The sequence below is a fragment of the Pleurodeles waltl genome, chromosome 4_1, assembly GCF_031143425.1.
Source record: "Pleurodeles waltl isolate 20211129_DDA chromosome 4_1, aPleWal1.hap1.20221129, whole genome shotgun sequence".
Classification (NCBI taxonomy): Eukaryota; Metazoa; Chordata; class Amphibia; order Caudata; family Salamandridae; genus Pleurodeles; species Pleurodeles waltl.
Window position 1 is genome coordinate 391000598 of NC_090442.1, and position 27082 is coordinate 391027679.

General features: G+C 41.5%; 1 protein-coding gene across 1 annotated transcript in view; it reads right to left on the reverse strand.

The window, feature by feature from the left end:
* The window catches only part of LMNTD1 (lamin tail domain containing 1), a 1007849-nt gene that overhangs the window by 616107 nt on the left and 364660 nt on the right, over nucleotides 1–27082 (reverse strand). Inside the window, exon 7 of the mRNA XM_069228593.1 lies at nucleotides 19924–20049. Coding sequence (XP_069084694.1) covers nucleotides 19924–20049 — 126 coding nt within the window. The remainder of the gene's footprint in view (nucleotides 1–19923; nucleotides 20050–27082) is intronic.

Consider the following 27082-nt stretch of genomic DNA (forward strand, 5'->3'; position numbering starts at 1 on the left):
GCATTAAAAATTATGACGCACAGCTGTGCTAGTGCAGTTGTGCATAATTTTTCATAAATATGGGCCTTAGTTCTTTCATAGAATGCAGAAGAGCAAAGGTGTAGTGTTTCAAAGAAGCTTAGGATTGGTTAAGTACTGTTGTTTTGGCTAAGACACTTTATGGAACACTACGCATGTGTATTGATTTACATGATTTGAACAGCTCTATTTGGATAGATAGGCATCCTTTGACAAACATCGACCAAATGTTGAGCACTTTGGTGAAAGAGGGTTTTTTTCTATAATTAATTTGTCTAAGGCTTACCATCAAATTGTACTTCATCCTGACTCTACACATTTAACATATTTTGTGATACCAGAGTGAGCATATAGATATTTGAGGATGCCATTTGGTTTGTCATCTGTGGCAACAGTTTTCCAAGTGGTAATGCAGACGTTTTTGCAAGGAATCCAACTACTGGTAGTGTTCCAGGATGACATTCTGGTTTGTGGTAAATACATAATAGAGCATGATGGATTGTTGCGACAAGTTTTAGTTAGACTAAGGAACTCAGGCTTGACCACTGGTGCTGTTAACTTCGGATTTACAGTGTCCAAGATAGAATACCTCGAACATGTAGTTAGTGAAGATAGGATAAAACCTAACCTGTGATTGTTGGAGGCTATGGAGAATACTCCATTCCCAATCAACACGGAACAGTTGAGGTTGTTATTGTGACCAGTAAAATACTGTGCTAAATTTGTAAATCCTTTTGCTGAAAAGCCCAGTGATATGAGGCAGTTGTTGAAAAAGGGGGTCAAATATGAGTGGTCAACCGAATGTGAAAATTCATTGTTGCAGGTAAAAAGGGCCATAGCGGAAGCTTCTGTATTAAAACCTTTGGGTCCTCATTTAAAAAAGTGGTAATTTCTTGGGAGCCATTCAGATGCAGCTTGACTGAGGCAATGAGAGGATAATAGCTTTTACTTAATGCAAGAGCAGAAAAAAGCTATTCTGTCCTGTAGAAGGAAGCCCTTGCTTGTTGGTGTGGAATCCTCCATTTCTGCACGTATTTAAGGAGACATACTTTGAACTACTTAATAACCACAAACAGCTTGTAGAAATGTTTTACCACCAAAGGAACTGGCAGAGGAACTCTTTAGGTGGCTAAGTGGATACTTACAATGTTAGACTACTCACTTGAAGTGAAATGTGTGTCAGGTGTTAGAAACATAACAGCTGACTGTCTAGACATCCTTTGTCGAAAGAATGGGTTGAAGATGACTGCCTGGTGTCTAGGATAGAAATTGTGTCAAAAGGAGTCATTTCTGAAGAACAGCGGAAGCAAGGAGTGGAAAGTGATGGAGAATTGATGTGTATAAAGGGAAGAATCTCGATAATCTAGACTAAGGATTTAGAAAAAGAAATGTTAATGAAAAAGTACAAACTGGTTTGGCCAGAATTGTTCTTTATGGATGATACTGTATATAGGGGTGATAGACTAGTTATGACTGTTTCTCTTCACAGCGGGTGATGCAGTTGTCCCATATGGTCCATAGTTGCATGTCTGCCATAAAAAAGAAGGCTCATGTTGATTTTTGTTGGCCTAATATGAATTGAGATCTACAGATTTGTGAAGGAGTACGTATACAGCATGTACAGTAACCAATCTTTGGTGGTAAGAGAGTCGCCTGTTGTACCAATCAGATATGACTGTGGAAAAAATTAGGTCTAGATGTTTGTGAGCCTTATGATTTTGGAGATGTTAAAGGTAAATTGAACATTGTTTTAGTGGATTTGTTTTTAAATGTTCAGAAGTAAAGCTAGTGAATGAAGTGAGAACACAGAATTTAATGTCTTTGCTGGAAAATGTTTTCATGAGAGAAGGAATTCCACATGAGGTAGTGACAAATAACATTTTATGTCTTGCACCATGCTAGATTTTCTGAAAAGCAGACGAATAAATCCTCACAAGACAGCTTTGTATCACCCCAGAGAAAAGGGTCTGGTTGAAATGTTCGGTAGAGTACTGAACAATTGTCTGCAGTTGTCTTTGAGCAGTGGTTTGAATTGGAAGCAGGAATTGATGAACATGTTGTAGCATTACAGGACGGCTCCATACTATGTGACAGGTGAATCACCATTTGTCTTGTTGTGATGCAGGATTCCACCTATTTTGTTGTGCCCACCTTGGATGGGAAACAGTGGCAGAGAGTAATTTTTCTAGAGTGGCAGAAGAGGTGATGACTAAGCAGGAAGTTTGTAAGAGAGGGAAGATGTGTTATGTCCCATGTATCTTTACATCCACATAGGTCCTATGACGGAATGTAGAAGGATGAATGTGTAGTGTTCCAATGACCAGTGGCATATAATCTGCTCTCAGGGTCCTGTGCACTAGGACATGTATCATTTTATCTAGAATAAAAAAAAACAACCCTCTCTGGAAAAAGTGCCTTCTTTTCATAACCCAACTAACAAACTACTTTCTATATGCAGGTAAGCTAAGAAGGGTTAACCTGTGAGTTGCCTGGGTATTATATAGTTATGTTGGTTCATATATAATATTTCTGGCCCACACTAATACTAATACAATAACACTCATCAGTTTGTAGCCAACCTTAGCGTACCCCTCTTACACTCACACACAACTTATCTGCCATGAGATTTATCTATCACCAGTACTGTACCAGCCAATAAACTAGCCATCCCCAAATAAACAGGCATAGACGTACTGAAAAGCCATGAGAGGTCTTTAATCCAGTCCACCGCTTCAGGTCCCAAATAGCTATACACTAAGACCCCTACTTTATATCTTACAATGACACTCAGGTATGAGCTAATAGATACAAAGCCTATCCCAGCAAATATCTCCACTTTTTTCCACTCTCTCCACACATGACAGCTCAGTACCTAAACTATAAACATAATTTCAGGTTGGAAAACTCAATCAGTAACCAGGTAAGTAGAGTATGGTCATAAGACACACCATGAGGGGGCCTACAGAGTTGCTTAAAGCTGTTAGCTTACTGAAAACCATAAACATGCATGTCTATGTCTTACACCTCATCATATATACTGCTAAGCACTGCATCCCAGACCCAGACAGCCACACCTCAGTGGGCATAACACGTCATTAAAACACTTCCCCATAGGATCATGAAACAAAGACAATAACTTCCAACCACTCACCCTAGATGGTATAGATTGCTGCCCACATAGGCAGGCGCTTTAGTGTCCCACACAGGAGGAGTAAGCGTGATATAAATTTTGCAATGCAACACAATACAATGTAAACTTTCTGATTTATTGTAACCTTCCTAAATAGTTTTGCGCCTGAATCTTTAAAATTCCGATGCCATAATGCCTCATAGACAGTCGTATACAACAATAATGATGGAGTAAAGATTGCAGGTGGACACTTGCTCTGACACAGTCATTACAGCGCAGACCCTAGAAATTCCTTAATATTTTGCCTAATGAGAGCTCGAAAGAGCCCTTTGCAGTCCTTCCTTGCAATCTGAAAATCTGCAAAACCCTCAGCTCCCTGGGGTGAATGGCGGTACCTTCGTGTTGCCCCTGCCGACAGCAAGGTTGTGTTCGCTGTTCCAATAAAATACGCCTTTCACGTTTAATCAGCTTCCGACCAAAAGGCAATGAAACACAAGCTCTGCATGAATTTTGAAAATGTTCAGGTAGGATTACATGCCACAGGGCTACAACAGAGGAAAACAAGCAAATGTGCCACGGAACGTAAATGAGATGTCAGCGTGGTACGGTACTGCCCGCTGTTCCAAGGCTTCACAGATTTACGCAGCTACGTAATGGGGTAACGGTGCAGGGGGCGCGCATGCTCAACAAGTGAGCAAAGGAAGGCCGTTATCGGGAATGTCAAACCGGGCCCATTATTGTTAGAAGACAATTGTTTGCTTATTACAAAGCAACTCAATAAGCGTTTTTTTCATTAGACGAGTGTTAAAGGTGTCTCTGTGTTCGTTTGTGCTGTCTTGTCAGATGTTGCACCCTGTGGACTCTGGTGGCCAGGGTTCTCATCCTGACTTAAAGAAGATGATTTAAAAAAGTTACGTTCAAATGCGTCGAATTCTAAATACGTGGGAGTTAAAATCCAGCTGCGCATTCTAATACTGGCCAAAACGCATGTTCTTACCCTCACCCACTTTCAATCACATCTAGTGCCACCTGGACCCCACCACACAACACAGCCTTCTGCAAAAAGCACTTTTTTTTAGGTGATCCTTCTGCAATACCAAACTTTTCTGTAAAGTGCTCCACGGACATCTGGAATGAATGTGCCCTAGACACAAATATATAATAATAGAATTAACGTCGTGACAAAATAATTGTACATCTTTAGTATGCATATATTCAAACGTATGACGGAAACGTACTTTTCATACACCATATCCGATGTTAAACGCAGCTTGAGAAAACATCTGCTCCATAATAACTAACTTCACCAGTTTTATTTTTAGAACAGCAGTCATTAATGCTAACTTTGCATTTTGGTTTGAAATGAAAAGTAATTGCTTTCAGACTGGCTATCCTTTCCACACTATAGTTATAATATCGTGCCTAACAAAAATAGGTCTTGCTATTTGACAGGGGAGGTCCCATACTTTCCTTTTCCTGTTTTTAATTTTTAGATTATCCAACAGAAGACCAACACTAAAATTAGATTTTTATTGTGTTTTACAAAGTTTCTGATGCACAACTGACCTGTCTTCTCACATTTCATGGGAAAGGGGTTGATGAGATGAGTTTAAACAATGGATGTTGTAGACCTTTCCAGCATTTGTTTCTAAATTAGAGCTTGAGTACTCACCACACTTCAATAAACTCAACGCATTGGCTGCCACAACACATAATTTCTGTTTTTTACATTTTGGATTTTTGTCAGAGTGACATTTTGGATTTTTGGCAGAGTGATTTGTCATAATGAAAGAGTTCAAAAGCACTGATGTGTTTCATAAAGGACGACACCGATATGGTGGCTGAGAAGCAACTTAAGCTCATGCTTGGTTTCTCATGCACAGCTTATTCAATCTGGGTAATCAATGCTGGTTGGAAACATGATGGTTCATCTCAGTAGCCCTGGTTCTCTTGCTACATATCCACTTCCCACCATCACAAAAGCAGTGCTCACCTATGCTGGCCCGTGTCCACATAGAGTGGTCTGGCTGCTTCTATGGACCACAAGAGATCTTTGTGAACTAGGGTTAAACTATGCAAACATGAGTGTACATTACGGATCTATGTTTGCCTCATTGGATCAAGGTGCACATTTGCACATACTAATGCTCTCCCAGAAACCTGGAACCAACTGAGTAGACTTTGGTGAACCTCAAAGGGTCCAGGACTACCTCCTTAGAGCCAACACCATCGACTGAATCGGTCTCTGTGGAAAAAGATGTTTCACTAGTTTCAGATCCAGATCCGCCTATGTGAACCCGTTGCCCCTTCCACATGCTCATGCACAACTCCAAACTCTACAATGGATCACGTTTGGATTCTACATGACTTTACAGATCTAGGTCGACCTTAGAGAAACTATTTCTCTGGTCTTAGGTGCGTCATTCACGAGTTGTGTTTGCTGACCTCAATTACTGTTGGTGGATACTAACGTTTACTTGTGCAAGTGTAGTTGTGGTAACTGATAAAAGTTGAAGCATAGATTGTGGCTTAGGTTTATGAAACTAATGGCCTGATTATGATCTTGGTGGGTGGGATACTCCATCACAAACATGACGGATATCACATCTACCGAATTACAAGTTCCAATATATCCTATGGTCTATATTTTTATAAGGTCTTGCTTGATAGCCTCATGCTATTGGTTGTTTGGGTGTATCATTTTTCCTTCCATTGCAGCACATGAAGGACTATTTTATTATAAAAAGTGCACTGCATTATTACAAATTATATTCGTGATGACTAACATTGATTGCATACATAATCTTTGTTTGATTTTGTTTTCACTGAATACGTTTTTTATTGTCATTATGATCTCCATGTGCAGACTTGTATGTGAGTCTGACCCTACCAAGGCTGCTTATTTTTAATTGGTTTATTTTTCATCCATCTTGGGTCAGTCAAAGGTAACCCACAAAGAGAGTTAGAGGTTTTAAACATCACATATCCTCTTTATAAAGAACTTGGTGGCATTCTGAATTATTAGGATGATTGAAACACTGTACTCAGGATTCATCAGTCATTTTTAAAAATTTTAATCTTACACGGGGTGCCAACTAGTTAAGGAATGCCCTTTGAGTTTATGCAGAGGCATTTGTTTTAAAGATAGATCCTAGATTTCTACTATGAACTCCTTCATACAGCAGCTGAGTCCACCCTCGTAGTACCATCTTAACAGGGAGGGATGGGGTTGTCTATGATAAAGCATGCCATAAAAGTGTGAGTGAGGCTTCCTCATCCAATATAAATTACTTTGCTCTTGTGTTCAGGTCCTTGCAGAAAAGTTATTAACGCTTACCATCATCAAATTATTGTGTTACAAAGATGGCAATGATGACAGATTATTTTCCACCTCACAGGGATGTCTCATTACCAGAATTTTTATTAACCTTTTAACTCCCTGTGGCTTTCCTCACTATCAGGAAAGCTGGGTATTTATTTTATTATTTCAGCTTATAGTGGCTTCTCATCCACTAGAACTGGATTTTTTTTCTTCTTTGTAAATGGATGGCAAAGATGTGTTTAATATATTCCACAAGGCAATAATTTATTCTCCGTTACCATCCATACAATCTTTGTTCCAAAGTAGGACTATATTGAAAGCTCTCTTGTCTTCATTATAATCCTCTTTTTGTTTCTAAGCGAAATGAAGGTCAGCTGGCAAGGAAGCTTTCATTATAGCTATATTTTATTTTTAATATTAGAGAAACAAAAGCAGGATTGTCATGAGGGCTCCTTTGCTATCCGACCTTAATTTCATAAAGAAACAAAAACAAGACTATAATGAAGGCAAGAGAGTCTGCAATATAGTCCTGATTTGATTTGTATGTGAAACGAAGAGTCAAAATGCATATTAACAGGTCAGGCATTAACATGTTAATAAATAAAAGCTCAGGCAAGCAGAAACGTTCCCTTTTGTAAAAAAAAAAGGCCCCTGCAGCCTCTGCGGTTACACCTCTGATGCCTGTGTTTGCAAGCATTACAATATTAAAGCCAAACATATTGTTTTTGACAGTGTTTGTTTCTGTAAGGTCTCAGCTGGCAAAATAGAGAACATAAATACGTTTAAAAACTGTCAAAAGACAGCATTGCCCAGAAAATATTATCTAGACAAGGGCAAGAGTCCAGTGGGAGAAATGAGTTACACCTTGTGTCTGCAGGACAAGGGAGGTGCCACATCTTTATGGAAAATGCATGTGGTTGGTGCACAGTGAATTGTTTGTGTTTTGTTTCGATTCTTTTTTTTCGGGAATTTCTTTAGTTTCAGGTTTGGTAAAGATAGTCCCCTGCAGCTTGCAGCATGGATGTGGGGAGTTTGTTAGAGTTGTGCTTGCAAGTTTTGACTCGGTGTGTTATTGCTTGAAAGTGCAACTCTGCATGGCAGCCTGGGAAAGTGGGCTCTACCTGTGTGTGCCCCTCTGGGGCTGCACGCTCTGCGGCCATGCTCTTCTGTTGCAAAAGCAGGGACGGCGCATTGCCCACATCACTGCAGTGTGCATGTTTCTGTGTTGCTAATGTGGGGACCAGCGGTACCTTAGTGCGATTGTGGAAAAGGTGAATACCATGTCTCATGACAGTGTTTTGGCAGTTGTCACCAAGCATGAGTTTTATGCTACTCACCAAATCTAACCACGTAAGAGAAAGAATCACACTCCCCAGTTCCTTATTCAAATCAACTGCTGTACCAATAATCATTTCTAACACGTTCTAACTTCATGTTTTAATTCTACTTTCACAGCCATTAACATGTAACACCGGAACCTAATCATTGGCAGAAACCTTAAGAAATACTAAAAGTATGACACTAAATCCAGGTATGAATCTGGCTGCTGACTAAACCACTAATTCTGCGTTTCCGTGGAGTAGCAGAGCACTTCGAGGCCGTGTCAGAGGTTGTAGGCGCTGTATGAATCCCTATCATACACATACCAGAGTTAGCCCTACACGCTGGGCCGATGAAGGGGCGCCAATGAACGATCTGATGCGTTTCGAGAGAACCCGAGCATCCCGAAGAAGGCTATCTAACTCTAAGCACGTTGCTGGAAATACACTTGACATCTTCTCACAGCAGATTACCGTGGAGAGGGTTTGGAATGGATACAGCCATTTAATTAGATTCCTGTTCCTCTGTTTCTCTCACTAAGACGTTAACTGTAGGCATCTATTTTTGGACGCACTGATTAGAAAATTAAAATCACTTTAAATAGCACAGCCGTGGTGGTACGTGCTTCGTCCTCCTCTGCTTAGTGTCCCGTGAACATTGCATTTTTTTCTGGTACAATATTACATTAATTGCACTGATCCTAAACTGCTCCTACATCAAGAAATACATTAATATGTAAATATTATTGCTAGGTTACGTTCCTGCATTGGCATTTGTATAGCGCAAGGTCGATGTTACTATGGCCTTGTAGCTCTTTCAACAATCTGAGTTAACTTTTAAAATGTTGTCTTTGCAACCCTGCAATAATGTGTTTCAGGTATATGCTGTGTGTGACCCATTCTCGGTTTGATGGCAATGTTTTATTCTGTGATCTTGGAGTCGAAGAAGCGCAGACAGATGGATTTACCGATTATTTACGTATCGCCTAAGTCAGGAGAAATGCTTGTTGTCCAGCACACAGAGCCGTTTTATCAGCTTGTGTGGAGTTGTGTTTGGTGCGTGTTCGGAGTTCCATCTAGTGTGTTCTACGCTTGTGATGCATGACTGATGTTCTCCCTAATGTGATATTCATGCATGAGATTGGGATGTCCCCACCCAGGTCGGTGCGGTGTGTTGCAATGACCTGAATGTGTGTGAGATGTTCTGTCACATCTAGTTTTGTTGCTCTTTGGATGATGTTTCACGCGGCTGGTGTACTAAATAGCCCTGTGAGAGCCTTAGATAGGATGCTCTGTATAAAGATAAATAGCTTGTCTGCAATGCCTTAACCCTGTAATTTGTTTGAGGACGGTTCCTGACATTTTCAATAATTATTCTTTCGGGTGGGCAAGTTTAGATTGAAACTTTAAATGAAGCCAGAACTGAAACCTGTGCCCCATCTAAACCCTAACTTTTTTGTCACTCGATTTATTACAATTTTTCTGTCAAACGTAATGGTAAATAAATGAACTGAATAGAGAGAAGATGTTTTTATGAAGGGTTTTGAGGACACAACTGCAACCAACAGGTCAAAGAAGAACACTTATAAGAAACCAATAGGAAAGTGTTCTCAGATTTTGACGTCATTCAGAATTTACTGATTGGGTCAAACGCTGTGACAAATATTTAGTCTGAACTTATGACTTTTATCTTGTCTTAAAATAAACCAAAAATATGAGCAAACTGTCATAAAAACAAGGATTTGCTTTTTGTTGCCGTCCTCAGGCCATCAGTGATTACTAAGGGTCTGATTACAAGTTTGTAGGTCTACCCACCGCCAAACTCGCGGTGGCGGCCGGACTGCAGCACTCCTGGCGGTCAGACCACCACCTCCACCTGTATCAAGGATCCCAATGGGTTAGCAGCAGTTGAAGTCGCGGTCAGCCATGGCAGTGCTGAGTTTGGCACCGCCGTGCTATCACACCTTCACTTTCCACCAGCCTTTTCATGTTGGAGTCCCCCCAGTCCGCCCAGTGGAAACTTTGTAATATGATGGGGGTGTGGCGCTGGCTTGACAGCAGCCTCACCCCTGACATATTGGTGGGCTCAGCGACAATGCCGCCAAGATCGTAATGAGGCCCTTAGTCTATTATAAGGCACACAATAAAAATATATTTTTTTAAAACTGGGCCATATATTACATGATACTGATTTTATAAAGCTTTGGCAAAGTTAATGAGTCAGGTCATGGCAAGCCTTTTGCAAACATATGCAGCATACATTACACATGTAGTAGTTGTAAAATATGTTATTTGTGCAAGTTAATAAAAAACATTACAAAATTAAAATGACAAATCATTTAGACACAAGTTGTGGCCTATAAACTGCAGTAGATAAAACAAGTTGATTTGTAATACGAGAGTGGACCAGTAAATCAAAGTAAATTCCAATAAACTATAAAAACACAGACTTTCATTATCTGGTAAATAGCTTTAAAACCTGTTTCATGAACGTCATGAAGACGCAATCAGTAGTGGATCATTTACTTTCACGCGTTTTCCTTGTGATGCGAGTGTGGCGAAGCGGAGTACCCAGTCATTTAAGAGAGCTTTGAAAACTGTCAATAGTCGTGAGCTTTATGCTATTCATGAAGACTAGCCACATAAGCCACCAACAATTACAGTACCCTGTCAATTATTCATATCACCTCCTATACTAATAACCACCTCTAACAAGCTGATTACTTCACAGTTACTTTCTACTTTCACAGCTGTTAATATTTAACCTTGGAACCTAATCACTGACAGAAACATGCATGCACAATAACAAACAACATAACACTAAACCTAAGTATGACTTTGCCCAGGGGTTTAACAGAGGCCTCCCTGGTGCGGTGGGTCTCCAGGCTTACCCATGCTGGAGGGGGCTCTGTCAGCCCCTAACGATGTGAGTGTGGGGGGTTTCTTCAGCATATTTTACGGTGGGGCTCCTCACGTTTTGTTACACAACTGACTTTGCTAATCCCATTTTAATAACTTAACCACTAGCTTTGGTTCTTTTAGATCACCCAGTCAGTTTGTGGTTCATCTCCTTTCATACATGCAATACCTGCTTTATTACATTCTCTAATTTCTTTACAGATGAATGCAGGTTTCAAATAGGTCCCTGTGTGAGACAAAGGCAGATAATGTGGGCAAGAAATTCTAAATTTTATCTACTTTATCTGCAGCACCATATACCTCATTTGACTTTCCAGCTTGGCCAGACGTGTAGTAGGGAGTGTAAGTGAAACCTCGGCTGCGCAAAGCTCTGCTTTAGATGGCAAGGCATGGCAAATGAAATGAATTGTTTAGATACAAACTTAGAATAGGAGTCTGCAATCATTCATATGTGCTGGTTCCCTCTGTTCCTTTCTATGTCTACTCTGTAAAAGTCAGACTTACACTTAGTAGCCACCAGTTTATGTTATACTGCATACCTGAATTCCTCTCAATTTTGAACAAAAAATCAAACAAGGCAGAATGAGTCAATTTGCAGGGCAAAATTCTGAAAACTCCATGTTGTATTTTGAGGCTTTTTCTATTGCATGTGACAGGCCCAGGCACACAAGTAAGGTGCTATTTTTATTGGGAGAAGTGTTGGTGCACTGTGTGATAGGTGTTTTGAGGCTCCCTGCAGATTCCAGAACTTTCCTTCTCAGAAATGTGAGGAAAATAGTTGAATTTAGCCAAACGTTTAAGTTCATAAGTCATTCTGGGTTAGAAATCATGGTGGAAAACATACAAGTTAAATTTTCCTGAACTCACCCTTGTGTCTAGTTTTATGCCCATCCCCAAGAACTGTGTTTACCCATATTATCAGAATGTGATATTTCCACATATAATTTTGTGCCCTTTCTTGTCACTGGTGATAGGCCAAGTCACACAAATGGGGTACTGGTTGTGTCAGGAGAAATGTGGGAATATAGAATCGTAGACCATTTGTAATTACCAATTACATTTCTCTTCATTTTTGGCATCCAAATGTAAGCCAGTGTTGAAGGAAGAACACATTTTGCAAAATACCCTCTGAATCACAAGGTTTCATGGGTAATCCCAGAGTTGTACAAATATAAGTCACCATTTCTAAAGTCACTATCTTGGCCACATTTAAAACGCATATGTGTCCTTAATACCCATTTTTAATTCATTACATTCTATCAAATTATTGATGCATAGTTGGTACACAATGAAAAATCATTATAAAATTAAGCTCAGTTGTTGGCTCTGGGTAGGAAGTGTTTTTAGGCAATAAACAAACACTGTACATTCCTGCAACCTGAAGGGTCTCAATGACATAACAGTGTATTGCTTTTGAAAATTGGTAATTGCACAAAAAATATACAGATGAAAACTTTGTCACCAATTTCTATTTTTTTATGATTGCAACAATGAGTTTCTTTGGGAAAACAAAATGTGATTTACACAAATGACCCCTTACTGATTTCAGAATTGTATCTACTTTATAGGACAGTATAGCTTTAAAAATTCACCCATGGGTTTCACTCCTATTGCCACCACAAACAACAAGTAGGTAGAATCCACAAAGACTACCAATTAGAAAAAAAAAAAACACTCAGCCTTTTTCTGAAAGCTAGCTAGATGGTGATCTTAGAACATCAACCTTTTAGTTGATGCCATTTTAAGAAAAAATATATACTTTCTTTCAGAGCACTTTTTCTCCATTTTTTTTAAAACCCTGAAAGTTTGAAATATTGCGGCTATTTTCTTAGTATTCTCAAGGAGAGTACGCAACCCCTGGGTACCTGCTAAATCCCCAGCATGTGGAGAATGAGAACACACACGTCCTGCATACTTTTGTGGAAAAGTTATAAAGGCTTAAGTGATAAGTGCCCCAAGCATAAAAAAATGCATAGCACTGGATGGGGAAAGCCTCAGCAGTTAAGGAGTTAACCCAAAGCAGTGTTTTGGAAAATGTGCTTCATGTACCTGTACTTGGCTCTTCAGTTTAAATTCGAAATGAGCTTGGGCCTGGGAGTGGAATTGGATAGTGGGTAGCAGCCTGGTATGAGAATTTCCCAGGGAAAAAACACCAGACCAAACTTCAAACCAGACATCAGCTTGATGATTACACCCTAAGAAGGGATTCCATGGATGGACACAACAGACTTTTTAGCAAGAGCAGAAATAAAACGTTTAAGGCTGGTGCCTCTTAATGGGGCTAGATGTGCCCAAGGTTCTCCTCTTTTATCCAATGTAACTCCCAAGTATTATATGCAACCATGTTTAAGAATGGCCCACATTAAAGAACCACTTGCCAGAGTTAATGATTTTATAGCCAGAGATTATATATTCGGGTTGTCAGCATCGGAGGTTAATTTATTAGTTGCACAATAACCAGTTAATGCATTCAAGACCCTCTGTAAACCAGTCCTAGTTTTATCAAGGAGGGCAGTGTTGTCCATAGGATGGGCAGAAATCTGTTGCTAAATTTGGAGGGAAATACATTGACCCAAGAGAGGCACTCGTTTAGATCAGCCACCTATAAATGAAAAAGCAGCTGTGCTAAAACACAGTCTTGCTTTAAGCCCTTGTTTGTGTAAATTGCCTCAAAAGAGATTGAGGAAGGTCCCAATCCTATCTTTATCCAACTGTACAGGATGCTGCTATTGCTGACAACAAGGGGGATACGAAAACTGGCTAGCAAATTTCTTTCCATACCATCAAATACAGTATTGATATCAATATACGATGTGCACAAAGGAAAGACCTTCAGAAGCGGAGTGTGATGTATCAGCGTTGACAGTGTCCGTTCTGCAGAAACCATGTTTGATAGGAGATGAGTTTTTTCTGTGACCAAATGGTTCAACTCTCATAGTAGCATTTAGGCCAAACATTTTCCATCAATGTCTACTATGGCTATTAGAGGGTAGTTGCATTGAACCATAAGGGTGCCCACTCTGTATATTGGAAATACAACGTGCCACATTCACTATTTGGGATTCTTTCAGATTGTAACCAGCGGTGGAATTGTGGACCAAAATGATTTATCCAAAACTCATTATTTTATTTGAAGACAAATACTGGTACTCCTTTTGGGACAGGATCCCCGTTAGTCTTAAAGCTATGGATGATATTAGCCATGTCAACAGTGTCAACTTAAATTAACATGTTTTCTCCTTGGCCTAACTATCGTATTTTTCAGCCAATATACGGTCTCTACGACCCTTCTTTATGAGCTGAAGTTATTTACAAAATCCCAGAATATGCACAGATTGTTTTCCATGCAGATAACGTGCAGGTCAATCTACTATTTCTCTTTGGCCTTACATTTAGCCTCCCTACGTGATTTTGTATAGCTAGATTTCAAACTATTATTGGTGTCTATTTAAATCCAACTACTGGTTGTTTTTCTAATTTCCCTTTTTACTTGCCTTTTGGTAAGGAGCATTTTTTAGTATGACAGTCACTTTTCAAATGTGCCCTAAAGGCCAAATCGCATTTTGGTTTGTCTCCTGATAGAGAAGCACATAGCCATTAAATTAACATATCCCAACTCTGCACACAAATTGACTGTGTTCATCTAGCTATCTGGAAGTTTGTTCACCCACATAACAAATACTTCTCTGATGAGTATTATCCATTTATTTCTCTTCAGTTTTTCAACCATGACTAAATTACCTATGTTGGGCTTTCAATTCAGGGATATCACAGTTAAAACCGGAACACTGTGGAGATTAGTCGATTTTTAAGCAGGTTGGTGACTTTCTAAGCAAGTAGCTATTTTAATATTTATAGGTCTATAACAAAATATGGCCAGAGATGAATGTATATAATTCAATATCGCATTTTTGTGAGTCACAAAATGATTATTATTGGCATGAGTGACATAAATTAAGCAAAATGAAAATTATAGCGGTCGACAGTAGGCAGTTGTAGTTAGGACCTAGTTTCCATGGATAGAGCATTTTTTGTTTTGTTAGTAACTTTGGTGCCGTTTGACGAATCTTCATGAAATTTTCAAAACTAATTTCCCACTGACTTCATCTGATGTGTTGAAAGTTTTGGGGTGATTTGTCAAACAGAATCTGAGAAAAGGACGGTGTCCCAAAATGCTTTTCCCCCATGCAATTTCCCATAGGGAATATGAACTCACGACTACAGTCCAAACCGCTGAATGGAATTACACCAGATTTGTCAGAAAGCTAGATCCTGGCCCAGAAAGGTCTTTTTTGGTGATAGGCTGTAAATCTGTCCAGTAGTTTTTGAGTCACTAAAGAAAAAGGATTTATAGATTCTGCTGATCCCAGAGATTTCAAAATAAGATCTGATCAGCTACCACCACTTCAATTAGTAAGAGTGGCAGCCATCTTGGGACTTGGAGTCAGCCGAGTCCTAAGAAAAAAAGAAACCCAAAATAGGAGAGGGCAGGGTAGGAATACCTTGTCCCTCTAGGCCTGGTGGTGGGGTTCCACAGGGACCCCACTAGGGGCCAAGAATGATTTTTTTCTCAATTTTGTCAGGAAACCACAGAGGATCTGCACTTGCTTTTCTTTGCCTCATGGGTGGGCCAAGTCCCGGGGGGAACATTTTAATTTAAGGGGAAGGAGGTGCATGCAGCCCGACTCCCAGTCAATTTCAGTCCAGAGGACCCCATCCCCTGGGGCCCGGCTGATGTCATAAATAGGGAGGGACCATGTAGCCCCCTCCCAGGCTGCTTTCTGCTCCAGGGAATGTATACCTTGGGGCCCGGATGATTTTTATAACAGGAAGAGGGGCCACACTGTCCCCTCCCAGGCTGATTTTGGCCCCAGGGACTCCATCCCCGGAGCCTGGCCTCAAAATAAATGGGTCATGGGGTCCATGTTCAGCGCCAGGGACCCCACCCCCTGGGTCTGCCCTTAAAATTAATGGGGATGGGGTTCACATTTGGCCCCAGGGACCCTAAACCCCAAAGCCTGGCCTTAAAATAAATGGGGCAGGGGGTCCGCGTTTTACCCAGAGGACCCAATGCCCCTGGGCCGTGCCATGTATAGGAAAGTTAGGCCCTCATACCCCGGAGCCATTAATTGCTCTGTGGACCCCATTCACCAGGGCCAGGCTCCTGGTATGTCCCGGGGTGCCTACCCCCAGGACATAGCATGTTTGCTTTCACCTGACAGGAGCAATCTTGAAGCTCCTGCCATCTAAAATGCTCCCACACACTGGGAGTGGACTGAAGCGGGCAGGAAAACAGATGAAAAGATCCCACCTGCCCAGAGGGAGCAGTGTTATTTGCTGGGACATTTCTGGGCTTCAAAGACTGGTCTTGTTGTGCACAACAGTCTACTCCATGTTGCCATTGCCGTAGTGTAGGAGGGATGGGACTCTTCCATTGGGATGCAATGTCACACTTGGCCACCGGGATGGCTGTACCCAGGAATGGCTGGTCTGCCTGTGTTCCTACGACATCCCAACAATAATACTAACAGTGATAGGGGCACCACCCAGCCCAGGTCAGCAAATAGCTCCTCCACTATGGCATTCCAAAAAGACTGCATCATCGGACAAGACCAAACCATATAAGAAAAAGTCTGCAGAAATACGGGAGCATCTTGGGGACAGTGTGCGTTAGCCACGGCACCCAAGCCAACTCCACGCACGGCCTTTGGCCATCCGCCGCAGTGGGTTGGCCACAGGTTTCCACCCCAGCACCTCACACAACCTTTGGACCTACCCTGCCCCCTTCTCCTTTTTCTTAATGTTTTTGCGGGACTTGGGTGAGACCCAAGATGGCTGCCAACATTTCCTGGTTGATGTGTTGGCAGGCAATCGGATCTCAGCATGGGACCAGTTGGATGTGCAGAGCATCCACATCCCTAGATATCTATATTTCTTTTTTCTTTAATATCTCAAAAACTACTGAATGGATTTACACCAAATCACAAAAAGAGACCTCTAGGGATCAAGATCTTACTTTCTGTCAAATGTGGTGTACTTCCGTTCAGCAGTTTGGGCTGTGGCTGTGTCTAAATCTCTACTGGAATTAACATGGGAAACACAAATTTTTTGACCCCCCCCTTGACAGATCACCCACAAACATTCCATGCAGAACCACCAGTAGGTCTGATATACATATATATCAGTCCGATCGCAGCAGCAACAACTGGAATGGGTGGAGCTGCGCAGAGGGGAGTGATCAAATGCTGATCAGGGGATGATGCTTTTTTCTTTTTGGGGAGGGGGCACAAGGCCCGCTTCTCAAAGTCTGTGTAAGGACCTCTTCCCTTGGAGCAGATGCTTTTTTTGAGTACAGTGGGTCTTTCTACCCACCTCCCGGGGGGGGGGGGAGAGGGGAATTTTCTTTGGGGGGGGGTGTACACTTTCTGAGCCATTCTGTGGCCGCAGTGACCTCAATCCCTGGGGCCTAATGGCAGCAGTGTCCCAGGTTCCTAATCCCCTGGGACAGTGCTGTTTCCTGCCGGCAATTGCACAGGCAGGGAGAACTTCAATACCCTGTCCACACTCTTGTGGCCAGGGAAAACAGGTTTGTGCCCACCCAGCGAGAGCAGAGAAAAGCTGCTCCTGCTGGGCGGCAGCAAGCAAATGTAGCCAGCTCCCTGGGTTCCACCCATGGCTCCAAGGGCTCTCATTGCTGTGGGTGTCACGAATGGGACTGGGGCACTCACTGCAACCAATAATTGATTCTGACCTGGGCTATGTGGTCCCTGGTGGCATGTTATGGCTAAGGGTGGGGACCGTACATACCCCTCCCCTTAAAAAGTAAATTGGCCATAGGGCATGCGATCACGGGGCCTCAATATGTCATGGGGAGGGAGACACACCCCTTCCATTTTAATGTGATGTGGCCCCAGGGGATGAGGTCCCTAGGGCCTCCAAATGGCTTGCGGGGGGTGGCACATCCCCTCACCTAAAAGATATAACAACAACCCCCCTGGCCCACGCAGGGGGGATTTATAAGTAAAACGGTTGAGACCTCTGCCTTTTTTTATCCACCATGGAGCCTAACTATATCTTCCCAGTGGTGACCCAGATTCATCAAAAGGTGCCAAAGTTATAAGCAAACCAAAATCCATTTCCTATGGAAACGTGGTCCTAACTATACCTACCCACTGGCAGTCAAAAGCCGTTCAGTGCAAGAGGTTGGGCACCCATGAGGGTTACGCCTTTACCATGCTTTGCTAATTGCTGCCCCATATTATATCACTCCTGACATGTTCCATGATATAATTGATAATATCAATGCAAATGCAGTACACTGTAATTGAGGCTTATAAATTTGCAGTTTGAATCTCTCTGTGTTGTAATCTATTTTTATGTATAATGTATTTTAATATGAAATACTCCACTACACGCGTAGTGCATGCCACACATAACAATAATAATAATAATAATAATAATAATAATAATAATCATCATAATAATAATACTCATCATCATAATGCAGTTTTTTTCATTTTTTCCAGGAAGTTTTGAAAATAACATTTTATTGCACTGTATAATTTTTGCCACACAGAAAAGTTTGAAAAACAGTGGTTTCCAGTGTTTCCTTAAATGTTTGAAAAAATGCATCAATATGTGAAAATAGTAGGTGGAAGGGGTTGCACCAGGCATTCTTGTTTACCCAAAGGAATGTGTGGTTCTTCAAGTGGGGCCAAACTCTGTGCCAGGGATCCAACTGTTTTGAAGGTAATTGTGAGTTGATGGAAGGGGCAGAGGCTGTGCCACTGAGCCACCTGCCACCAAAGCCAACTTTATGTAGCAGCTGATATCTGCCACTTTGCCAAGAGGCTATCAGCTTACATTGTAATTTGTGGATATTGGGGTGGGAGACACTTGTTGCCAAACCCAAAATGCGCTGGGTGGAAGTTTGCAGATCACAGTAGGTTGCCATGCCTCCCTGCCTTGACACTGGTAGGACTGAGGTAAGGAGCAGCATGTAGGGTGGTGGGATGGGCCATCAAGCCTCCATCCTCCGCATGGCACATTCATTTCATCTACCCAGCCTGCACCAAAGCATTGTTTTGTTGCATGAATGAATGTCCCTGTTTGACCAAACGTGTCACCTATATTAAAATATGATAAAATAGTTATCCTGAAAGATAGTCATTTGGAAGGAATACCTAGACATATTTCTACATAAAAGCATACATTTTTAAATGTTAAATATGTCCTACTTGTACGTCGGAATACAAATGATTTTAAAGCCAGTGTTTTTCATGTAGGGAGATGGAATAATCATACACTCAAAAAGGAAATGTAAGGTGCAAAAATAAGATATGTAAACAACGTTCCTTTTAGAGAAACTGGCCAAAACTATTACTTGCAAACACTGAACCTATCTACCAATAGCTCGGTGGCTCACAAATATAATCCAATGCAGGAAATGAAAGACTAAAAAAAGTCCTCCTTGCCTACCAAAATGTTACTATTTTTTAGAAGGGATTAAGTAATAGGGAGTCAGTCTGAGGATGAATATGGAAAAGTTCTAGGTGGGGATCGGTCTCACTAACATTACCTATTAAACCACATCAGACTATATTAAGCCATAAATGATTAAAATGCATGCCACCTCCTACAGTTTTTAAGCTGCCTTGGGCCTCTGACACCCCCCTAGACATGAATTATCTGGCAGTGCTCTCCTCTCTTGGTAATTGTTTAATTCTTGCAGGTGATTGCATTTTTAGGATTCACATCACTGCCGAAACAAGGTTATGATCTTTTGAGGCACAACGTGTAAAGCCTGAACCATTAGTATTCGGCTTACTTTTTAGAAAAAGAGAAGGAACTGGGAAGGTAAAGCTTTGAAACACATTTGGCTCAATAAGTTATCAACAGACTTGAAGTGCTATTGCATCAACTCCTTAGACACTCAATTAAAATGTGTATCTGCCTCTCCTCCAGTCCTTTCTTAGCAGACTACATCCGAAGGTAAGGGCTGTGAACATTCCTGGTGAAAGGGCTGTGACGTCATGCAGGAGCAGTAAGAGGAGCTGCTTAGACTTGTAACGGCAACAATCCCACTCCACAGCTCACTCAATAAAGACCCTACCTGGCGCTCAATGTTACATCACTAAAGACCCTTCTGGCGGGCGGGATGAGTAAAGGGTAGAAATCAGTTTGACCAAGGCACTTTGTCTTCATTTTGCACTTACCTTCTTCCCTAGTGATGAGATCTCAGATGTCAGGGAATCAACATGGCGATGCAGGTGCTTATTTTCCTCTTGCACTTGCTCTAACATGAGCTGGTCATTGTTCAGTCGCATTTGTAGCTCCATGAGCTGAAAAACAATTTGCGAGCTGGTTAGCAAAGAACACCAGGACTCATTTTTCTAAGGGAGACAACAAAAGCAAATCACCATTGTTTAAATAGATCTGCTGAAATGCAAAATGTGAAGGTGCTCCCAAGATCAGACAAACCTCTAAGATTTGTTAAAGTTTAATTATCTTTACGTTGAGGAATTTCCAGTTGACCATTTGTACATTCCATCCACAAGATTGCTGCTAGAAGAAAGATTCCAGTTGATTTCATTTGCATTCAAAACATGTGTTGATGGTCTTATGGTTTACGTTTCAATCATATAATTATTTTTTTCGTGACTGAACAAAGAGGAGCTGATCAGTTAAAGCCATAATTGGCAGAAATTAGGAATAATTCACCAGGTTAAATGTATACCAAAATCCATAGTAATTGCACATGGAAGGGAAGCACCACAGTTTGGCAAACTTGATGACTTACAAATTAAATCTCCAGTGCAGTGGAGTTGAGCACATCTGCTTGATCACAGCCACAAAGGAGAGCAAATGTGCAATCGACCAACTGAAAAAACACTAGACAAAAACGTACTGCACTTCACAGTGCTTAGAACCTTACACCTACAAAGCAATTCCAAACTAAAATTAGGAAACAAAATTAAGTGCAAAAAAGTTTTTATTTTGATCAAAGCATGAGCAAAATCCCATGTTATACACAAATGGACATTGTAAACAATAAAGTGTACAAATTACGGGAAGCTGCAACTGTATCATCATAACCCTCGATAATAAAACTACATATGAATACAGACTTCTTAAAGCACGGAAGAATCATCAATCCAACATAAATGCTAATGCGGTTTGGAAAGCCGTGGAATTGTTGAGGATGACAATATGCAAGACCTCAACCTCCTCAATATGCAACATCACGTGACATACCTATGCCATTGATGAGAAGGAAGATTAGAAGGGTTGTACACATGACAAAACTCTAGGACATCATCATTAAATCTCTATGTATGGTAAAATTTTATGCACCTTCCCTTGAAAAATAAAACAGTAACCAAGCCTTCCAAGCTGAAGCTGCCTTATATATAGGTGTGCGATCCAGAGACTCAACCCCAGACACACTTGTCTATGGATCATCATGGACGCACTTAAACCCTGTGAAGAAGGAAAATGTGTCCTAGCTCATGTCTCTGCGCCAGGGGTCTTGCCTTATAGCCCAGAAGTTAAAAGCATTAGCAAGTTTGTGTGCATTTTCATCAGTTTGTATTGTAGTAAGATTCACAGGACAAGCTGCATATGTATTACTGTGATATGCACCATAATGTGTGTGGATTGTGGTGTGTCACTGGCCCCGTGTGGTGCTTTGAGTTTTGTCTGGCATACATCTCATGACAGTGATTGTGACTCCAGTACGATTTATCAGTCTGCACCTTAAACATCCGAGCTGATGTTCTAAATGTGAGACAAATCCATGTTTCAATTTCTTTTAAAGTATACTTGTTGATTGCGTGACGATATGAGTGTTTTGTGAAATGAATGTAATCTGGACCTCTTCTGCTTGGCAAAATGTGTCATAACGTGCAGCAGGTGTCCTGTCCTGTGTGTTCTGGACATTTATCCACCTATGTGCACTGGGCCAGGGATCGGTTTGGATATAGGTTCCCTCTGTGCCAGTGTACAGGGGCATCATTTTGGTATCTTGATTTTCAATGCATACTATTTGTGTGTGTGCCTACCAATTGCAGTTTGTAATTTGGGGTTGCCGTAGTTCCTTGCGGATACATGATGGCTCGTGGATGGGCATACACTTGTTGAGTGCATTGAATGAACATCATTGCAAGTTTGACATTTTTCCGATCTTCATGTACACTTCACTTTCTCTGTTGGCCCTTGCAAGCTGTTTGATTTTGGATTGAACCAGGGGAAAAGGTACAAAAAATACAGAAAAACTACCTGATAATAGAAAAAGCAGATTTTATTTACATGTTTCGGTTTATAGTACAACCCATCGGAGCAATATTGATACAAAAGAGGCAAACATCAATAGTGCACTGTTCACCAATAATTAATATACAAAACTATACAGAAATATACAAGCATAAAATCAGTTTATTCTGTCAAACACACAAACCGTACCTATGTGTAACCGGGTCACAGAAATCCTTAATTCTAAAAAACACCAAACATTCAAACCTTCATACTCATACCACATAGTCTTAGGGCAGTATCGTACCAGAAACAAAAACTCTAAAACAACAGGGGTATAGTAGGGTCACTTGTGACGCATCAATAATAAGATACCACTGAGAACTTCTGGTAGGATTCAATAGCAGTGATGTTGTTACAAAGACAATAATTACTTTAGGTGATAACCACAAAAACATAACACCTCAGCATATATTGACATATGCTAGGAATTCTGCTATGCATTATCAAAATAGTGATCCTGCCATCCCCTAAATTGTGCCGATGTGTGTTTCGGTGGGATCACAAAGCGGGGGTCACCTTCTTCAGGGCACAAAGCGTTTGATGAGAGGTGAGCTCTGCAGGGTTGTGACCTGGCGCTGAGCTGCTTAAATGTGTAGGGACCTTCAAAACAGAAAAACAGTAAGAGGAGTCCAAGTAGGTATCAAGGCTCAAAGCAACTGTTCCAAAGGAATATGATGAAACCGGGCCGACACCAATGAATTTAAAAAAGGAAGATGCCCCGGCTTGCTGCTGATACGCCAGATGACAACAGAATAGCTGTACCGGACCTATGAGGAAACCAGATAAAACCTGGCTAGTCGGAAACCTTGTGGGGGGCACAGAGGGTCAGCGTAGTTCGAGCCGCCATGCCACCACAGGCCATAGATCTAGGACAACTCCTTTGTGATTGGTCCAAAGCATTACAATCTGAGTCTTATGCTATTAATATTTTTGCTTTTGTCCTAGCCGGCTAGGGTACCCCGATTCATGATGAAGTGTGGCTGCTATATGTTTATCACTGCCTTTTAATGTAAGTAAATCCCTCAGTCTTTGAAGTAAGTAGACCAGGCGGAGGCCTAAATAGCAGTCCTGCAAACACTAGTTGCCAACACTGAATTTGCTGGTAGACCTGGCACAAAACTGTTTATACAGATAATTATGCAAATAAGAAATGGGTATTTAGTACCTGGGCCGGGTCAGTAATGGAAGCCTCTCTAAATACTACTGCTCTGGGTGCTGTTTTTTTTATTGGACATTATGCTCTTTATCACAAATTAGAGGAAACAAAACTCGGGAAGACAGATTTAGAGCAATGGGGATGAGAATATCAGTACGAACATAGAGCACAAGTACTACTACTGATACTAATAATATAAAAAATTATTCATGGGTAACAGTGAATTATCGGGATGTTTTTCACTGAGCGCGACGGGTACTGGTGCACCCTATGCACTGCAGCATTGCCACCTGATCAATTATGAGCTGCCGTCAATGTTGTAGGCTGTTTCCCACTGGGCCAGTGGGCAGAAACACCGCTTCCACCCGCTGACCGAGCAGGAAAGTCCTAATGAGGCATGCGGGAAGGCGGACACATTGGCGGCAACCTGACCACGGGAGTTTGGCAGAGGGCCTTTTCTTTCCGCCAAACTCATAATGACCCCCATAATGTTGCATTTGCCACTATTTTTCTTTTCTTTTTTGGGTCATCGTAATTCCAATCATGGTTGCTTTAATGAAACTTATTGGGCATTCACTTGGAGACATGTTTCAGTCTCTGTCCAGGGGTATGATGCAGACCCCTGCATCCCCTGTGGTGAAGGTGCACTCCCAACCCTTCAGGTGCCCCTCCCATTCAGCATAAGGACAATGATTATGTGTGAGACATGAGTCACTGTGGGGCCCCTCTGATTCTGTGTGAGACATAGGACACTGGGGGGGCCCTCATCACATTCTGCAGGGGGGTCCCATCAGTTTCCATTGCGCCACCGGATAAGTCCTCTTATTCTGGCCCACTTTATTATCTCTCTATAATGTGCTCAATAAACAATCTATTTAAGTAATTAAAGATAACTTTGAATGAGTAAAACAAAGATGACTTCTGGCCAGGACATGTGATAAAGTGATACAATGTCAGACCGTACAGACTAGTAGAGGAGCACATGGATTTGGCCACTGCCATTCTTTGTCACATGGATTGGCTGGTTTGTAGTGTCCTTGTGGGTTAAGCCCACTAAAATGTGATGGACCGGAAATTTCTGGAGGACATCTGTTTCTTTCCCAAAACTTGCACAGCCCAACATGATGATCTAACCTGTGGATTATAAATGCCCCATCTACCGTAATCTCTTTTTGTTTTAATCTCAATACGGAGATGGTAAGCAGCTGCATGCGTCTATTCATATGCTGTCTGCCGAAACCATGCTCATTTGCTGTGAAGCACCCTGCAACACACCTACCTGGCCTCCAAACCTCATGCAACCTACTTTTCCTACATGGGCCAAACAACAACCAACACCCTCACGCCAAACTTGCATCCACCAAATCCTTAAACATGTGAGCACTTCCGTCACCTGGTCAGGGCTATTAAAATGATAAATAAAGAGTGGCTTCTTACTTACAATTAGCGAAGTGGTTTAGGCCTTGCATCGCATCGCGATGTAGAATTGCTTTGTGACCGCGAACGCGGTCGCAAAGCAATTCGCAGTTAGCACCCATTTCAATGGGTGCTAACCCATTCGCAAAAGGGAAGGGGTCCCCTGGGGACCCCTTCCCCTTTGTGAATGGCTCTGAAAACATTTTGTGAATGGCTCTGAAAACATTTTTTCAGAGCAGGCAGTGGTCTTGTGGACCACTGCCTGCTCAGAAAAAATGAAACAAAAACGTTTCATTTTTTCGTGTGTATTGCAACTCGTTTTCCTTTAAGGAAAACGGGCTGCAATACAAAAAAAAAATGCTTTATAAAAAAGCAGTCACAGACATGGTGGTCTGCTGTCTCCAGCAGGCCACCATCCCTGTGAGTGCTGCGAATCGCAAGGGGGTCGCAAATTGCGACCCACCTCATTCATATTAATGAGGTGGGTCTTTGTGACCCCCTTGTGATTCGCAGATGGTGTCAGGGACACCATCCTGCATCTGGGTTTGCGAATTGCAAATTGCGAGTCACTCAGACTCGCAATTTGCAAGTCGCAAACTCGGACTTACCTACATCTGGCCCATGGTCATGTAACCATATAATCAGCCCCTAAAGGGCATAACCACACGAAAACAGAATGGCAGGCCGCAATGCAGTGTAACCATATATTTAGCCCCTAGAGGGAGTAGTGCATTACACATTTTCAGGCCTAGCAGGCCTACTAGAATAATATTACAAACAAGGTCCTTAAAACACAAACTATGCCCAGCTGAAAACAAAAGTTCCAGCCATGAGAGAACTTAAAAAGACACTGCCTGGTGGGGGGGTTATTATTTTGTGCCACCCCAATCTAGTGTGGGGACCCATTGTCCTAGGACCACCACACAGTGAACTATGGGAAAAAATGTTTTGTAAAAGGAATGCCCCACAAAGCGTAATGGGGCAAGTTTCTGAGTGCCGCAAATATTGAAGTACCTTGACTGTAATGCTCAGAATAGCCCCTAGAGGACACCATAATGAACATTGCACTTGAAAGAAACATGGTCATGTAACCATATAGTCAGTCCCTAGAGGGCATTACAACATGAAAACAAAATGGCAGAAAGTAAAGTAGTTTAATCATATATGTAACCCCTAGAAGGGTAGTGCCTTACACACTTGCAGGCCTAGCAGGCCCACTGCAATACTATTACAAACAAGGCCCTTAAAACACAAACTACGCTCAGCTGTAAAACAAAGGTTCCAGCCATGATTGATATATATATATATATATATATATATATATATATACATTTATACACACACACACTAAACAACCCATCAGACTGAGACCTTAAGACACTGGAGATGCACAGACCTGGTGAATGAGAAGCGGCACCACATTTTCTTCAAGCAAGAGAGGGAAAAACACACAAAGGGGAAGGACGAAGGAAGTGAAAGGTGGAAAACTCACAGACAAAGAAAGCAGGAACCCACAAAAGAGAGCTAAAGGGGCACAGAGTGTCTGGTAGTGGATTAAAGAGGCGAGGGGTGGATTCAAGAGTACGCAACCTTGCTATTTAGAGAATTGACATTTAATAGCGCCAGAGTGTAAATATGTTGTAAGGTATGGATTTATGAAGAGTGGCTTGGATTGGAACTATGTGTAATTATGTTGAATTATATTGTGTGGATTGCAATTGTGTGGTGTAGAGTGGAATTATGTGGTGTGGAGTGGAATTGTGGCATGGAATTGTTTGGCATTGAATTGTGTGTGCTTGAACTGTGTGGTGTTGAGTGGAGCTATGTGTATTTGAATTATGTGGATAGGAATTATGTGGTACTCTGTGTAGCGGAATTATGTTGAGTGGGACTGTGTGTCATGGAGTGTAACTATGTGGAATGGTATGTGTTGTGGAGTGGTGTGGCGTGGATTTATGTGGTGTGGCATTGAATTACATAGCATGATGTGGAATTTTGTGGTGTTTATTGGATGTATGTGGTGTGTAGTGGAATTGTGTGTTGTGGAGTGGAATTTTGTTATTTGGTGTGGAATTATGTGGTGTGGATGGAACTGTGTGGAATGGAATTATGTTGAGTGGTGTAGAATAGTGTGTCATTGAATTGTGTGGTGCTGCATTTGACAAGGGCCAGTAAGGTAAGTCAAAATGAGTGTAAAGTAAGCCGGGATAGTACTTATGCCAGTTAAATATAAGAATCTGCTATTACTGAATGGCCAGTAAGGCACGTATATTTTATAGCACATAAATCATATAAATCCCTTGTAAAAACAATACTATAGGCGCAAGTGTGTGTGTAATACTAAAATCAATAAAGGCTTAGGAATAAAAAACGGAGCAAGATGTGCACAGAGTACCAGCTTGAAACAAGGCACCATAAATGCGATTTGGAACATACTGACGCAGAATCAACCATAATAAACGTATGTAGTGTTTTGCTTAATTTGCAAC